Here is a 17,304-nt window from a genome sequence, read left to right as displayed (position 1 = left end):
ATAGGCTAAGACACATTAATTCAATATATAAATGTAAACTCGCCTGTAATTTTTGTCTCCATAAAGAATATGAACAGTACTTCCTGAAATTGTTCATAATACTTTGTTTAACTATCCCCTGTTGTTTTATTATTTCTTTTTTGCATTTGATCATTTAACAGTTTTCTCCCTTTTCTTCCTCACTGTGTCACTGATTCCACCCTGGCATTTTGTCCTCAGGATGGTAGGGAAACCCATCCCCGCAAATGTGACAAAAAAATAGATCCTACAAGTCGTTATAATGAGAAACGACTCAAAAATTAGAATTTCAAAGAAAGGATCTAAAAAATGAGTTACTATTTCAAAATAATGAGAAACTTTATTTAAGAAAAAATAATGGGTATCTCAATATAATGAATTAGTATCTCAAAATATTGGATTTGTATCTGAAACTAATGAGAAAATCTCTCAAAACAATGACTTACTATCTCAATGTTTCTCATTACTTTGAGATACTAAGTCATTATTTTGAAGAAAGTTTCTCATTGCTCTAAGATATTAACTCATTATTTTAAGATAAGTACATCATTACTTTGAAATACTAAATCATCTGTGTCAGCTTTTCAGCATTAAAAGCTGCAGGCGCCAAATACATGGTCAGCTTCAACTCACATTCAAGAACTTTTCTCCAATTAAAAAAACAGATTTGTTTATTTAATGTGAGAAAGTTTCTCACTATAGTAACTTGTATGACTTATCACAATGGCGGAAGTTGGCCTCAATACTCTTATTCCTAACATTTACTTGATCATCATTTTAGACCAGCGCAAACATGCATTTTTTCAAGCAATATAGGTATCTGTAGTGTCAGAGTCCTAGAGTTCCATTGGAAGAAAAATAAAACAGCATAGATAGCAGTTTATTAAATCTGTAGTTTAAACACATGACCAAATTGAGAAGTGGCACTAAACGGCTGGGTAGACCTCTTTATTTCACCATGTTAACTTATAAAAATCCCCTTATCTGCCTGGTTGAAATACAACTAATGTTTCTGTTATGAAATTATCACATTTACTGCAGATATAAATCATTTGATTCAGTTCTCAGCATCTGAAATGGCACATCTGATATTTATTAGACACCTAAAATAAAATAAGAAAATAAGATTTAGTATCCATGTGTATTTTATTTATGGCATTGAGGACTTTATGCACAGATTCGCTTTTACTTTAGATTTTATTCATGTAATATCTTATAAACAATTGTTGTAGGCCTGCAACCACAATTATGACAAGTATTTAAAAACATTGCAGCTCAATTGTACCTTACCTTATACTGTAAAGCTTGTATCATCAATACCACCCTCGTACTGTAGTACAATACAACTCTCAATTGCGGTATCCCCTTTATTAAGCTGTATTTTGTCTCGTAGTTTTCATGGAATATCACATGGGTTTCAGAGGTATTTTTATTTTGTAACGTATCTGAATGAAGACTTTGTTCATTAAAAAAACATCAATGGAATCAGCCCTTCCAGACGTGATATAAAGTCAATCACAACAGAACCACCATAGTGTTTATAAAGTGCAGGGAACAATGTTGTAAACTGTTTTAAAAACAACAAAACCTGATTTATTGTCACATCATGACACCTAAACTACAACTTAAACATGTCATTAATTTATTTTAAAATACATAAATTAAATTTAACCAGCAATTATCTAAAAAGAGATGAAAAACTCCCAAAAAAAGTCCAGTGGTTTCCATGCCTGCACCCTGATGCTGCTACATGCTGCTCTGATGATACAGTCCTGAGCAGCGTAGTATTGCAGCTGTGTATCCAGAGGTGAGTCACTCCATCATCTTGGACAGATGTTGTGGTCGCTGACGAGTTTCTCCATCCTCTTTATCTTGCGTTTGTTTTTGGGCATTGGTTTGTCATACATGCCGTTCTTCAGTAGATGCTCCTTGCTGTGATGAATCTGAGCACCGTGTTGCAGCTGGAAGGAGCACAGGGCTTTCAGGGGCCTCAGCAGAACCTGGACAGACACATGGTGAAGACAGGAGTGATGAAAAATTAATGACATTTATTTATTTTCCCTTGCAACCTCTATTTTGTCTAGTAGGAATGACCCTAGAGAGATTTAACTCTCATCTTAGAAGTTCCTCTCAGCTCTGTAGAGCTTTGTAGGGTCTTTGGGCTGATTTGTTTTGTTTTTATGACCTGCACCTTTACCGTTTTGATTCAGTCCTCCCTGTTTTCAGAGATAGGCAGCTGTTATAACTATTGAGCCTGGTCAATCCTGAAATTTTTATAAACTCCTGGACTAAAGATATTGCTATCAGTGTTTGTGTATTGATACATAAACAGATGACGGTAAAATGTTAAAAAAGTGTGGAGCTTTACCAAAGAGAGCTTTATCAAATTTAATGCTAAAATTGCTATCTACTAGATGTCTAAATAGGCAACTGTCTGCGAAAATAACTTGGCTATATCAACTTTACAGGTCATAATACAGTATGTCAGTAGTGTTTCTGCTGCCCCATTTAAGGCTTTTCAACCTTCATATTTTTATTCCAGGGCTAAGAGTTAACCCTGGGACAACCCTCTATTAAAATACACATTGTTAGCCCAGAGATAAGTGAAGTCCAGGGCTATATGACCCCTTTGATCTTTTAGCCCTGGGCTTAGTTGATTTTCAGGGGATAACCCCACAAACTCAGGGCAAACCCTGCTCAGGAGTAGGGCCAGCAAACACTAGGCTATAGCTGAGGTTAGCCCACTTTGAAATGTGTCAGTGTTTTCTTAACCTGTGGCTAAAAGCTCCCCTAGCTCCCCCAGGTTTAATGTTCACTTCTGTAGAACAAAAAGCACAGAACATGTGAACTCTCAGACAATAATCATATTTCACCTCTTGGATGTTGTCATTCTGCTCCAGGATGGACAGGGCGACAGCAGCACATTCCAGCGTGGACAGACAGATGTTGGAGGGCTGAGTGCGGATCACGTACTGACTGGACAGAGTCCTGTTGAGCTGCACCTGGTAAACCAAAGCAAAGGTCATCAGTGAAATGAATTAAATGATTTTTTTGATGCTATTTCAGGTCAGCATCTTTTCAAAAAATGTAATTTAATGTGATTTAACGCTGCTTTCTGGGTCAATACAGCACACACTAATAAATTTACTCCCTCAATTGACCAATTTTACCATCAAAACTGATTGGAAGTGCTGAATTTTCCCTTTTAGGATTACAGATTTATGAACTAAAAAGAAAATACAAACAAATGCTATTTTGTATACTTAAAATAGATGCATGAACACAATATTAAAGCCACAGAAGAGCAGCTGCCAATAAATTGTAGCAAGAGAGGATTCTTTCTGAAAGACTCAAAAGCATCATGTGCCTTGACATTAGTAAACAGCACATGGAGCTTGTTTTTTTCCAAACCAAGCTATGACTGCATTTTTCCAAGACACCAAACACAACCAGGAAAACAAGAGGGAAGACATGAGATGCTGATAAGTCCAGAGTGTTAACTTGCCCACATTTAAAAGATATGTCTTTTTTTATTCTGCCTTGAGTTTCAATTAGTCATTTCATGTGGGTGAGGCAGCTTTCCCACCAGTGGGTGTAATGGAAGAATTCATACTGTCTCAGGTGGACAGGGCACGCTTCTCTCATCCAGCAAGATTTTGTGATTAAAGCCGAAGACCATTTTAACATAAAAATCTTGCTTACGACGTCTGTAATTCGCCTTAGTGACACACTGGAGGGCACATGTCGTTTCATGTTATAACACAGTTATACGCACCTGTTTAGGCAGGTGGAACAGGCTGTTTTTGAGGAACATGTTTTTGGCCTGGCTCCAGGTTCCATCTATAATGATCACATTATGTTTCACACTGCCCACTTCCTGGTATTGCACTAATTCCTCCAGGTTCTGGGATTTGGGGCCTGGATACAAGATCAGTGTTCTGCTGTCCCGACATACTGCAGCCAGCTCTGGGTGCCTGAGAGGAGAAAAGATGGGAACAAACACTAAATGAATTTTTGAAGGTTTTAGAGACAACAATGCTGTGATATTGTGAAATCAATACAGCTTACTTTTCTTCGTTGAACCTCCTTCCCACTATGACATTGCATTTTCCTTGTGGCAAACAAGCAGCGAGTAAAGGAACTGTGCGAAGTACTCTGCTCTCCTGAAAGAACAGAGGTTATAACAGCTGATCATAACCACGAGTCTCTCATAAACATGTGCTAATTACTATCATTAGCTGGCATGTTTGATTAATAGTACAAAGATGCATACATGGAGTACATCTCACTGGCAAAAAAGTAAATAAATAAAACATTGCTCCAAGACTTCTTAGACTAAAATATAGGAATTGGATATAATTCTGATAGTGAACTGTGTCATTTCACAGGGGTTGTGAGGCACATTCATGGATGGTTACTGACTGTGGCTTGGAACTTATGGGTAAGTGAGCCTGATTCAGACCCTCGGGCTCAGGGCTTAGCAAGTACTGAGTTGAAATAAGCACCAAAATAGTCGCTTTTCTCTAAATTAATACAGTAATTAACTTGATACATTGCCACAAATACAGTTAATATAATAGTTGCACACAAGTGTGATTTGTAGATTAGATTTTGTAGGTTTAAGGCAACCTACATGTAGTCTGAGAAGTGAAACCCAGGGCATAAACAATATTTATGCCTTCATCAGGGTTGCCAGGTCTGCTGCTTTCCCGTGGAATCGGGGTACTTTTGAAGCATCACTGCAGGTAAAACTTTTTGTCCATAGGTTGGGCTGACCTATTTTGTATGCAAATTACATGACTAATATCTATGAATAAAGATCCATATTTGGACTGAAATTACATGATTATACCCAAATCCTATCAAACTAACTCCAGACTAAATCAGGCATTAACTACAGTTAATGCATGTGAAGTAAAACAATACATTTATGTTGTCCAGGCAGGACATTTATGTTGTCAGCCATGTGATATCCAGTCACTAACTCACCTCTGCAGGATGCTGCACTACGTACAGACACGTGGAGACCTCCAGGGGTTGTGATGGAAGAAAAGGACAGAGACACACCTTCTGAGGGCGACTACATGGGAGGAAAGTTGAAGACGTGAAGCTGTGAGTGCCCAGTTACTTCCCAGCCTAGCCCCATCATCTCTGTTTCAGCTGGTCTTCAGCTTTTCTGCAACGACATAAATCTGTTCCCTCATTAAAGCATGCCAGTTATTGAGGAGAAGAAGAAGAAGGGGAGGAAGGGGGGAGTCGAAGGGTTTCTTTCCTGCCTGGTCCAACTACTCTACCAACTTAGCTAGCTAGCATTAGCTTCTCTTAATTCAGCTCACCGGCACCGTAAACACGTCGGTCTTCTCTCGCCAACTTCCACCGGGAGGGCAGCCAGGTCACCGAAAGCGTCGACTAAACCGTCTTCCATGGAGGGGCTGTCACAGGTTTCTGCTCCATTCTCCTCAGGAGTGACAGGGGAGCAAGAACTGGGGACATTGTCCATTGCGGAGTTAGCAAGAAGCTAACTTATCCGAGTAGTCAAACACAGCGCCGACGAGGGACGTCTGGCATAGAAATAAATCAGCTAGAAAGATTGAGACCCGATGTACTAAGCCTTGAGCAGTCGCAAGATCTCGCGAGAATGAATATTGTAACCCAAACTATAAACTTTTCTTCATCCTGATTGAGAGTTTTTTGTCCCTAAACCTAAGCAGATCGTAACCACAGCGTTGTCACTTTATACGATGTAGTTATTTAGTACAACGTGCACAAATAAGGAACAAAGCTTGCAAACCTCGCGAGAGTTTTGCAAATCTAGCGTTCTCTTCTAGACACGACCTAGTTACAGATAGGTTGGTAAAGCTAAATGTCAATTTGATTTATATATTATATAATATTTGGAGTTGTAATATTATTTTTATTCTTTATTTAGTTCGGTTCAGCTGGCAAGATCGTTTTAAATGGCGGGGGGGTTAATGTTTTTTTTTTTCTTTTTACCTTACAGCACAAAACTGAATTATGGAAATGTGCAAAAATGTATGTTCTCAAAATTGTTAATTTACTGATTTATTCTCTATATATTTCCACATTTTTATTTACTTATATATTGTTTTATTTATATCTCTTGATATTTTCACATTTTTTGTACTTATTTATTATTTATTATTTATTTATTTATTTATTTATTTTGTCAGTCTATGAGGCCATTCTAACCACTCTAACTACTGTATTTCTATGACCGCACTATTTCTTTTGGTAATGGTTAATGGTAACCTCGTAACTCACAGCTGCCACCTGTCGATGTGGGGGAGAAAAAGGTGTTTTTTGTTTTTTTTTTTAAATGGAAAGTAGGAACATGCTTATTTGTAACACTGTGTGTCGCCAAAGCCCGTTTAACCTGATGATAACAAAAGATGAAGTACACAAGCCACTAAACACAAACATTACTCTACAATGACAAAAATACCAGTTTGAACTTAACCCTTACTTCTCTCTATATCGTATTTATACCACATTTGTGCATGTTTGGATATATATCTGGGAGAGTGTTTTTAATCTCCTCTTCAAGGTCTGCCGACATGGGACCACTGGATTCAGGCTCAAAACAGCTCCTTTTTATTGGCTAAAAACATCTTTACATTAATAAACAAGTGTTTTGCCTGATATTTGCAATGCAGATAATGTAAGAACAGCTGCTAAAGGTTCAGATATTTTAAATTAGCATTTATTGTAGCTGTCCATTTTGAAAAACACTAAGAATTAGATAAATAATTAGAGGATACCTGTAATATGTAAAAAAAAAAAAAAAAAAAAAAATTATACATGTTTGCATGTAATACACACTTTTTGGCTGTTTACTAGACTGTGCACGTACACAGTCTCCTTGTTGAGATGAGGTGTCAGGTTAACAGCCAGGGATGGTTATTTATAGCAGAAGATCCACCCTAACACTGCACAAACAGACACATGCACTCTTAACCTTTTTATTCACACCCAAACCTCTCCCTTCAAACACGCTATGATTCATGCATCAGTCTACACTGGATAAACTGAGGTAACCTGGAGAATCAAAGGAAAATATCCTCCTTTCGATATCTGATCAATGTGATTTTTGATTTCATGCAGGTACAAATGAGTACAAATTAAAAAACTATACTGAGATATACAATATTTGCTCTCTTTATATTTTAAGTTTTAAAGGGGACCTATTGTGCTCATTTCACAGCTCAGAAACATCCTTATTTATCTCATATTGGCCTTTTATGCTGCAAGTTAGTTCATCCATCCAGTGCTGTCTGTGGTTTGCTATGGTGTTTGTATGCACAAAATACAGCGGAATGCATTGATGTCAAACAACTGTGCTCGAGGGGATACAACTGCTAAGGTACAGCTATATGGGGCACTGAATTTGATGAAGTCAGTCTCACCATTTACTGTACAAAATCACAACTTCATGACTTTATTCACTAACTTTGGTCAAACTGAATCATATTTATGGAAAAAATAACTCAGTGAGAGTTTCCTGATGGACAGATAGCTTTACTTGTTGCAAAAGTAACCACTAACTGCTGTTAAATGTAGCTGCTGCTAACTAGTTAGCCATGCGGCTAGCAGTCTCATAAGCTGACACTGTTCAGACCAAGTGACTGTTGGTGTTTACACCTCAAGCACTGGAGTTTTAGACTGCTGAGAGAAGGTTTTCAGGTGCTGGGCAGGGGAACCCAATGAGGAGAGCCAGCTAGAGGAGATGAGTGAGTATGATGCAGATCTATCTGTCCTTTTCTTATTGTAACACAAACTCCAGTCTGCACTGTAGTTCATATGTGTCACAAGCTAGCTAGCTAGCTAAAGGTAAGTTACAGTTATCAGGCAGCAGTTAGCAGTTACTTTTGCAACAAGTAAAGCTATCTGTCCAAACTTTGTAAATCACAGAGGGTTCAGGTGGAGCAGGTGGAGGGCATCAGAGGGAAAAACCAGAAACATTTTTTCCATAAAATATGATCCAGACCAGAGTCCTGGTCAGGGCCACTGTAAATCACCTAGGTACAACTATACAGACAGAGTGGGTGAATGGGTGCAATGGGGAAGAGATGACCAATTGTTGGCATCCACTCAATGCATGAAATAGGAAAACAAAAACATTGGAACATTTGCAATTCATACAGTCTGAAGCTTTTTGCTCTCAGGGATTACTGTTATGTATGTTTGCTTCATTATTGGACATCTGACATTATAACAATAGTTATATGACAGAAAAGAAGGGAAAGCATAATAGGTCCCCTTTAAGAATTTATCTCAGTACACTGTAGTCTAATTCTACTGTGATTTTAAGACCTCAAATAAGGACACATAAGCAAGAAATTTGACATTAAATTGTTAAAAATACTGCAGCTAAGTTAGAGTATTATACACTGTCTGTTGTATTTAGCTGGTTCTGGTGGTGAGGCAGGTGAACTATCCTCTTGTTTCTCTGTTTCAGCCAATTCTGTTGACTTAATATCAACCTCTTCTGGTTCAGTTTGTTTTGAAGCTGCTTCAGTCTCATTTGTTTTCTCTTCTTCCATTGTTTTAATGTCTTTCTCCTCAGCTGCAGCTGCTTCTGTGTTTTTGACAGTTATGTCATTGCTATCTTTTTGACTTTCAGTCTGTGGGGACTCCACTGCAGCCAACAGACTCTCAGATAGAGCAACATTGCAGGGGGGTTTCATCGCTTCCTCTCCATCTCCATCTCCCTCGTCGGCAGTCTCTGCTGGTGATGCCGTCTCCTTCTCCTCCTCCCTGTGTTCCTTCCCACCAGCCTCTTCTTCTTTTTCCTGTACAATAGCCTCAACTGGAGTCAGGGGGGTTAGGTCCAGACATGCCTTTGGAGCAGATGTTGCCTTTTTCCTCGGAGGGGCAACTGGCTTTTGCGCTTCTAAATCTTGTTTCCACAATTCCTGATCTGTTGGCTCACATTTCTCATCTGCAGGATGATCATCTGTGCTTGCCCAGTCAGGTTCCTCTGAGAGGAACTCGAAGCTTGAGATGCTAAGAGGATCTACTGGGGCTTTTTCTACCTTAATTGAGACAGTTTTCTTTGCCTTGTCTTTCGTCTTCATCTTTGATTGGGTTTCATCTTCTTCGAGCGATTGAGCGAAAGGCTCACATGGAGAAGAATTGGCACTGGACCTGAAGAAGTCTGTGATTTCCTCCTCTGAATTTGGCATCTCACCCTTTTCAGACTTGGACAGCATATCACAGAAGTCATACAAATCATTTGACATTACCCGAGGACCTTCCTGTGGACATTTTCCTTTATTAGTTGATTCCACTTCCACCACAGGAGTCTCATCGATAAGGACATATTTCTCTAAATATCCTCGGGCCTCCCGGTCTGAATGCCTGCTGTGGAAGGACTTCTCAGAGCTCAAACTTTCTGTATCTTCTTCTTTATTCCGACTGCCGATTGCTTCCTCATACAGGTCTGTGTAAAGGAAGGCCATGGCTTTGGGCTCCTCCAGCAGAATGGGGTCGATAATTTTGGGCGGTCCTTCTGGTAGAAAGATTGGAGTCAGGATTTCCTCTTGGCTGCCAAACAAATTTGAACCACTTGGTTTTGAAGGGAGCCTAGTGGGTGTACCTGCAGCCGCTCCGTCGCGTGTGTCCAGACTTTTCGGGTAGTCATCTGTACCAGCATAGAAGACATCATCTAGAAGCTCGCTGGTGATTTCTCCAAGACTGATTGTGTCCGACTTGTCATGATCCACAGTTGTCGTTGTGGTGGTGCTGTCATTAGACTGCACTGGTTTCCCTGTGTCCTGGCCCGCTGCTGCAATCTCTGCCTCTTGTTCCTCCTGTCCTTGTGTGGTCACAGCAGGACTTCCTGGAGCCTGGGCATCAATCAGGGTGAACGCTTCAAAGTAGTCCACATTACCAGCAGCTCCTCTGGCTGGAGGTCTGGCCACTGGAGCCCCTGGTGGATCCATTACTTTTGAACGTGAGGGTATGGCCATATCACCTCCTGCTGCAGGTGCGCTGGATTCAGTTGTTATGTTCACCAGCTCATAATCATGCATTTCTTCACTGGCTTTAGGAACAAGGCTCTCCTCCAGATAAGAAAGGTTGTCCACCATTTCTTTGCTTTCCTCTTCGTCCACAGTTGCCAGTTTTGGAGGAACAACAATGTTGAGGATTTCAGATCCCTCAGACACTAATCTGAACAGCCGTTGCTCTTTATCTACCACAGGATCATTTGATTCTTCTTCATCTCCTTCTCCTTCGGTTTTCACATTTGGCTGTGAGACTCCAATTAGCTCCGGCCTTCCAGAGATGTTCTCAGAGCTCAGTACAAGGACTTCCCGTTGTCTCTCTGCCTTGCTCCTCTCTTTAGTTTTCTTCCGTCTTGACATCAGCTCCTCATCCATGACGAAGATAATCTTTCCTGCTGGACCAGACCCAGGTGTTGTAGGCCGGACTGAAACTGGAGAGCCGAGCTCCACAGTGGAGTTTCCAGCCTCGGATGCCCATGGCGTGGCGCAGCGGCTAGGTGTCGTCTCCCATGCGATCCCGCTGTCTTCACCTTGCATAGTCACCATAGAGAAGGAGGAGTCCATCATCAGGCACTGCATCTTAGGCCGGACGTTGTCATCATGGACAGCCTCACGTAAACTGAAGGCATAGAGGAACAGTGTGGCAGTGAGATAATACTACACAAAATCGATCAAGATGCCGGTTCTCTGAAACATGTTGTGACACTGGAACATTTTTGTGTTGTTATCCTTAATTTTTTTTATGTATCCAAATTATGTTGTATTATTTTACAGCACACTAATGACATGTAATAAGCCATACTTTGTATTAAATTAGACAAAATCTAAAAAAAATATGTTCTGTATTTGACTGCAAACTAAAATGTATTCTCCACTGTTAGACTCTTATTGGAGGTTAATTAAGAACAAATTACAACAGAACTGTACTGTAAACTAAAAAGAAATCACATATCTGCTACATATTGATTCCCAATACATGAATCAAATAAAGGCTGAAACTATAGAGGTAGAGGGATATTTTGTCTATAGATGACTGCACAGACGTATTGTAATCCTGTTGGCAGATTTGATGAAAGAAGTTGGCATCAGTCTTGGCTGCTCTGCCAATTGTGTGGGACCAGCCAAAGAAAGCGTGTCTCTCATATCAGATATGTGATTTCCCTTTAGCTTACAGCACAGTTCTGTTGTAAGGTGTCCCTAATAAGGCTCTAATACAGGGTCCAATACTGTCTAATAAAAAACATGTTATTTATAGTTTTGTCTAATTAGACACAAAGTACAGCTTGCTACATCTTATCAGAGTATTATAAGATAAAGTGCAGCAGAAATGTCCTTTTATATACAATTGAAACTGCAATTTCAGACAGAGTTTAAAAAAAAATGAGCAAACTAAAACATAACAGCTGTAGCAGTATAAGTAGTGTAACAGAAATTCTTAAATAATGATTTATAAAAGGTTAGATGCTAAAAATTGCCTTATTAAAGCAATCAAAGATATTAAAGTCAGTCAGGGAGGCGTGGCTTTGGATAGCAGATTTAAATAAATTCTCTTTTAAAATAAATTAATTAGATTAGAAAATACATCAGGAATTATTTTGATAACATTCTGATGACTTTTGTAAAATTATCATGTAATAGTACAAAATGTATACATAAAAAATAATGTAATTTTACCAGTATTTAGCAGAGAGAGATGCTGATTCAACTTCATCATCATTTTTAAGGATGTAGTTTGTGATACTGTTGGACTGTGATGCATTTTTTGACAGGTGTTTCAGTTATTTTTATTGTATGGGATGGACAAAATGATAGCAACACCTGTTAGCATAATCAAATACAGGTCCACAGCACCGCAACTACATGCTCCAAAATAATAATGAAGTTGAATCAACACCTCTCTAAAACATTGAAAATAAAAATCATGACAGTAGGATTAATTGCAGGGCTTTTGTATCAGACTGAATTAGGTTTACACACACATGTAAGCGACAATTAATTCACCATCTAACATGGCCATGAATTAAATTTATTACTGTAAAATTAACAGTTGCCTCTGACTTGAGATTGGTTGAAAATGAAGAAATAGATTATATTCTACAATTGGTTTCCTGCTGTTATTAAAAAAATATGAAGCAAACCTCATTATACATAAAACTCTGGCCTTGATCTGCAGTAATATATCCACAATACAACGGGAGTTACAGTTACTGAATTGCACCTGTTTCGAAGGTGCTCCACTTCATCGCTGCCATCAAGATTTTGTTTTGTGTCTTCAGGTGACAACACCGTCATCTCAGCGTCCACATCTGCCTGTGCCAAACCCTCTGTCAGAGTATCCATTGTTGTAATATCTTGATGAATCTGCTTCAGCCTCTCACCACAACTCAGCGCTGCTCTGTTGATCACATTCTAAGCCAACGTGTTGCAGCTCCAGTCGAGTCTTCATGCTCAGCGTAATCTTGAAATAGAAAACTGCTCCTCCAGTGTTTCATGTGAAGCATTCGCAACATGTAGGGAGATCATTTTGTCATCTGTTCACACTGGCTGAACCCTTGCATTTGGTATATACAATAAATAAGTTCCTATGGGTTAATTAGTTGTAGCCTGTGACCACTTAGAGCTGTGAAAAATGCAACATGAAGATAAAGCCTCTCCTTTATTTTATTTCCTTTTTGGCAGGTCTAAATATAATTTATTACTGGTTGCCTATATCCAATGTCATGAGTCTGTCTGTCTATAAGTCTGTCATAGGTTACAGTTTGGTTTTTAGTTGTGCACAGTTGATCACGGATCAAACATTTCCAAAATTTAGCTTTGACAATTGACAGTGAACTTGTGAGGAAAACAAAATTGATAAAAATAATAAGAACACATATTTCTTGGCTAATGTGCTACTTTAATCTTCAGCATATCGTATTTAAAAATCAATTTTTATTGATTCTTGATCTACACTTCTATGGAAATGTCACCCTGCACCTGTTTATGTCTGTCCTCCTGCAGAGTGACAGAGATACTACATGGGAAGTGAAAGACTGGAGGAGTTGGGGAGAGTTTTACTTATAGTCAGGAGGTTGTATCTGGGCAAACGTCTTCATGTGTGAACGAGTATGTCATATTGCCTACCCAATGGACATGACAAATTTGGCTAAAATGTACTGGAATTAAACATACAGTTCATTCATAATAGACCAGTGTTTAGCACATTTACTACACATTTCATTGTACTTAACTAGTAGTGAAAGTAAACAATCATTCCTTAATTCATCTCAATCTTGTTTTGCCTGACCAACACTTCACAATCTAAAATATGTTGACAGAAAACAGGGAAAAGCAGAAAATCTTTCTGTTGAAGAGGCTGAAAACAGCTTTTTTTTTTTTGACTGAACATGACTTAAATGATTAATTGATTTTCAAAATAGGTGATGATTGTTTTGATAATCTTTTCAATCCTTGAATCAACAAACTGTTGCAGCTCTTAAGATCTTAAGTTCTCTAGTTCTCAAGATTTTACACAAAACATATGATCACTTTATAAAATATGATCCATTGTTACTGATTAATCTACCAAAAGTACATGAAATAATTCAAATTAGCTCCATCTTGACTAACGACAACACTGAAATACTGCTTGAATATTAATACATCAATAATAATGATCCACTAACATAATATTATCACACTGACAGTAGCCACTCTGCATTACTTTTAGTTTGATACTTTAAGTACGTTTTGTTGCAATAATTTTGCACTTTTACTTAAGTGAAATTATGAATGCACGACTGTTTTACTCATTGGTATTGCCACTTGTACTTAAGTAAATGATCTGTACATGTCTGTCCACAAGATGGCAATCATCAGTAACATATAATGTTTTCCTGCTGTTCCTGTATGTTCACTGCTTTTTATAAAAATACTCCTGTAATACATTATATTAAGGTAAAGTTTAGAGGAAGGTTGATAATGTCATTATTGTTGTTTGTTTGGTTTGTTGTTCTTATTATTTGTCTTAGTGTGCCTGTGATTCTTTTTAATTTCTTTTTAATAGTGTCGTTGTTAACAGGGTTCTTTGGTTGATATTAGTTTGAGGATTTGTGATGTGCTATAGTGTGGCTGTCTTGTATGTATTGTTTGAAATAAAATGTATAAAATAAAATAAAATAAAAATCCAAAATATAATCGACAAATAAAATATGACATGTTTGTATTTCATACCTCAAAATACCGGATGCGAGGAAAGATTTTATTACCAATTACGTCAAATTTCAGGGGGTTACGTGATGACGTCGACTGTTTAATGCTCCCCACAGAGCAGCAGCGGAGGATGGAGAGTCAGCCGAGCAAATGAATGAGATGCGGGCTGATGATGAGAGGACGAGCCGGCGGCCGATGGAGCATCAGCATCACACTTTGACATTTAAATCCCGGTTTAACGCTTTAAAGCTTAATTACAAGTAAAAAAAAAATAAGACGAAAAATCAGCTTATTTTGCGGCAACTCCACTTACATTATTATTAGCCTTTATTTATTTTTTTTTTTGTTTGTTTTTTAACATCGACGTCTGCGGAGCTGTTGCAGTCTTGGAGGAGGAGAATGATATATATGTTTTCTGTCTTTTCTCCAAAAACAAAGATGAAGCTCCCTCTGGAAAGAAGATGTCTACCATCATCATCCTCAACACCGAGCGGCGTTATTATAGGTTTCAGTAAAACAAACCAAACCAAACACTTGGATGAAGGAATTTAATGGCGAGAAAGAGCCAGCGACTGAAACTGGGATTTATGAACTGTCGGCTTATTGAGATTGAAAGCTGAGATTGAAGGCTTGTTTTTTTCCGGCTACATGTACGAGTCTGTTTAAGGTTACCGTTGGTCTTATTTGACAGTGTTGTCCACACCAGCAGCAGTTAACGGTTAACATTAAGCTAGCAACGGATGGATAAAGCTAGCTTATTTAGAGACTGTGTGCTATTTTACCGGTTAAACAACATTTTTGTTAAGTCTCTGTCGACATTTTCTCCTTGTGTTTAAAAAGGCAACTTTACAAGCTTAATTTGGTCATAAATCACCCTGCCTTTCACGTCAGTCTGAGCTCGATAATCCTCGTTTGTGCTTAACTGAGAGGAGTTTTATTTAACGCTAAGCTAAGCTAACGGTTGCTAGCGTCAGTGCTGCTGCTTCTTCTTCATCATGCATGCACAGACACGTTTGTGTGGATGAAACCACAACCACCAACAACAATATGAACCCAAGGGCATAACAACAACACAACCACCAACACCACCTCCACCCAGCCAGCCAGCATGTCGGACTGAGAGCAACACCGTCCAGGAGAGATACACACACACACTCACACTCACACACACACACAGAGGAGCAGGATCAAAAAGCTGCAGCTGTTTAGCCTCTCCAGCCTCAAGAGACCACATTGAGGATCATTTTCGACTCAAGGACACCAAATCCAGCAAACATGGGGTACGTAATTAACTTTGTTGACAAGCTACAGTTGTCTCTCTTGCAACATGACTGACTTTGTTGTTTGTCAGATTTGAGCAGCCCCTTCAGGACATTTCAGCAGACTGAGTCTCAGCTGCACAGTCTGCTAGCTTTAGCCACCCATGGCTAACTGCATGAAGTACTCCTGTCATCTTCCAACAGCTTGTCAAATACTAATGAACATGCTTGGCCCTTGCCAACTACCCCCAGAGATACACTAACACATATACTGCTGATAGAAGTTGCTTTCCATCATTATATCCACACACAGCTTCATACACTGAGATTTTACAGTGCTGGAGCCAAAAGATTAGGCTGTAATGGGTTAGGCTACTGATGATATTGTTCAATTTATGGCTAAGGTTAAAGTATCAGAGCCCAGACTAAAGCTGCAAAAGTTAGTTGATTAATCAATTAGTTGTCAACTATTAATTTAATTGTCTGCTTCTCAAATGTGAATATTTTTTGGTCCTCCATGGCAGTAATCTGAACTTTTTTTTGTGGCCAGAACAAGACATTTGAAGATGCTACCATGGGCTTTAGGAACACTGATTAACATTTTCACCATTTTCTGACATTTTATGGCCCAAACAAATAATTGAGTAATTGAGAAAATGATCAACAGATTAATCAAAAATGCTTGGAAACTAGCTCCAGAGATAAAACGCTAAACCAAATACTGCTGATAGAAGTAGCTGTCATCACTATGAACACTCACAGTTTCCATACACTGACATTAAAGATTACTTAAGCTATAAGATTAGGCTTTAATGAAACATGCTGCTGTTGGTGAATTGATTATGGTCAAGTAGGGCTGGACAATATATCAATATTTTATCAATAACATGATATGAGATTAGTCTTAGATTTTTGTTATATTGATATGCCATGAGTGTTGTCTTCTCATTCTGTTAAAAGTCTAGTGTGTGAGTTTGGGGATGGCTCAATACCAATTTTTCATGTCCGATAAATAAGTAAGCCTTGAGTAACTGCCAAACTAACATCTCAAACTTCTCAAACTGAGAGACAAATGTGTATCCAATGTTTTACAGCCACTTCTTTAACAATTTAAAGGGAATTTATTGGTGAAGAGTCTTTTCACAAGTTTAATGGCCAACATAGGTTTTCCTACACTTGGAAGGGGAGGGAGAGATGAGCTGTTTGCAATCTGTTAGCTACCCACTACATGCCACTAAATCCTACACACTGGACCTTAAATATTTTGTGAAAGCAAAGCAATAGTCATCCCTACAAAATTGTTGCAATATGGATAAATATCTATTGAGGTATTTGGTCTAAAATATTGTCATATTTGATTTTGTCCATGTCTAATATTTGGGAAATAAGACATGCACATTCTTATTTATGTCTGTTATAGCCTAAATATAGCTTGAAAGAGTGTAATAATTTATTTTGTGCTGCCTACTTAAATCCCCAGCAGAGAGTAATGATCTCTCCTGCACTTGGCTCATGTAATGCATGTAGCTGAACCTGCAGATGTATGGTGATTCTCCTGATCAAGAGCGACCTAGTTCTTACTCCAGATGAAAGCAGATGATGTAGCATGTGATTGGTTTGTTGTCATATTGTGGTTGGAGAGAGGTGGGGTGGGGTGGGGGGTGAACTGCTTACCTCCTCATGCAAAGCACATCCTCTGTAATTCTCAAGGCCAATGGTTATAATCCAGTCAACAATCAATTCCCTAGACACAGAAGGAGAGCGTGTCCTATGTGTGCACTCAGCCCTTAATTAGCGAGTCAGACTTAGCT

At 38.6% G+C, this 17,304-nt stretch overlaps 3 protein-coding genes across 3 annotated transcripts in view; 1 reads left to right on the top strand and 2 right to left on the bottom strand.

Moving 5' to 3' along the window:
• Positions 1 to 1,200: 1,200 nt before the first annotated feature.
• Positions 1,201 to 5,689, bottom strand: dtwd2 (DTW motif tRNA-uridine aminocarboxypropyltransferase 2). Its single transcript, XM_084746580.1, has 6 exons — positions 5,355 to 5,689; positions 5,008 to 5,098; positions 4,087 to 4,181; positions 3,794 to 3,992; positions 2,892 to 3,020; positions 1,201 to 2,018 (listed from the first exon to the last, which is right to left on the bottom strand). Exons 1-6 carry the CDS (start codon positions 5,516 to 5,518, stop codon positions 1,839 to 1,841), a joined length of 858 nt encoding a protein of 285 aa, XP_084602706.1. The 5' UTR covers positions 5,519 to 5,689; the 3' UTR covers positions 1,201 to 1,838.
• A 2,432-nt stretch (positions 5,690 to 8,121) lies between these two features.
• On the bottom strand, positions 8,122 to 12,723 carry LOC146308487 (uncharacterized). Its single transcript, XM_084746495.1, has 2 exons — positions 12,262 to 12,723; positions 8,122 to 10,662 (listed from the first exon to the last, which is right to left on the bottom strand). Exons 1-2 carry the CDS (start codon positions 12,381 to 12,383, stop codon positions 8,412 to 8,414), a joined length of 2,373 nt encoding a protein of 790 aa, XP_084602621.1. The 5' UTR covers positions 12,384 to 12,723; the 3' UTR covers positions 8,122 to 8,411.
• Positions 12,724 to 14,356: 1,633 nt separating this feature from the next.
• The window catches only part of homer1 (homer scaffold protein 1), a 28,849-nt gene continuing 25,901 nt past the window's right edge, over positions 14,357 to 17,304 (top strand). Inside the window, exon 1 of the mRNA XM_084745817.1 lies at positions 14,357 to 15,514. Coding sequence (XP_084601943.1) covers positions 15,510 to 15,514 — 5 coding nt within the window. The 5' untranslated portion in view covers positions 14,357 to 15,509. The remainder of the gene's footprint in view (positions 15,515 to 17,304) is intronic.

Source organism: Lutjanus erythropterus, chromosome 20 (genome assembly GCF_056507025.1).
Source record: "Lutjanus erythropterus isolate fLutEry1 chromosome 20, fLutEry1.hap2, whole genome shotgun sequence".
In the NCBI taxonomy this organism is placed as follows: domain Eukaryota; kingdom Metazoa; phylum Chordata; class Actinopteri; order Lutjaniformes; family Lutjanidae; genus Lutjanus; species Lutjanus erythropterus.
The sequence above is the reverse complement of the archived record's forward strand: the minus strand, read 5'-3'. Positions and strand labels throughout refer to the sequence as shown.

Coding starts and splice junctions, on each gene's coding strand:
- LOC146308487 (XM_084746495.1), bottom strand. CDS start 12,383: ATGGATACTCTGACAGAGGGTTTGGCACAGGCAGATGTGGACGCTGAG. Junction 10,663..12,261: donor GTGGAGCACCTTCGAAACAG/GTGCAATTCAGT, acceptor CTATGCCTTCAG/TTTACGTGAGGCTGTCCATG.
- dtwd2 (XM_084746580.1), bottom strand. CDS start 5,518: ATGGACAATGTCCCCAGTTCTTGCTCCCCTGTCACTCCTGAGGAGAAT. Junction 5,099..5,354: donor CCGACGTGTTTACGGTGCCG/GTGAGCTGAATT, acceptor CCTCCCATGTAG/TCGCCCTCAGAAGGTGTGTC. Junction 3,021..3,793: donor TGTTCCACCTGCCTAAACAG/GTGCGTATAACT, acceptor TTGGTTTACCAG/GTGCAGCTCAACAGGACTCT.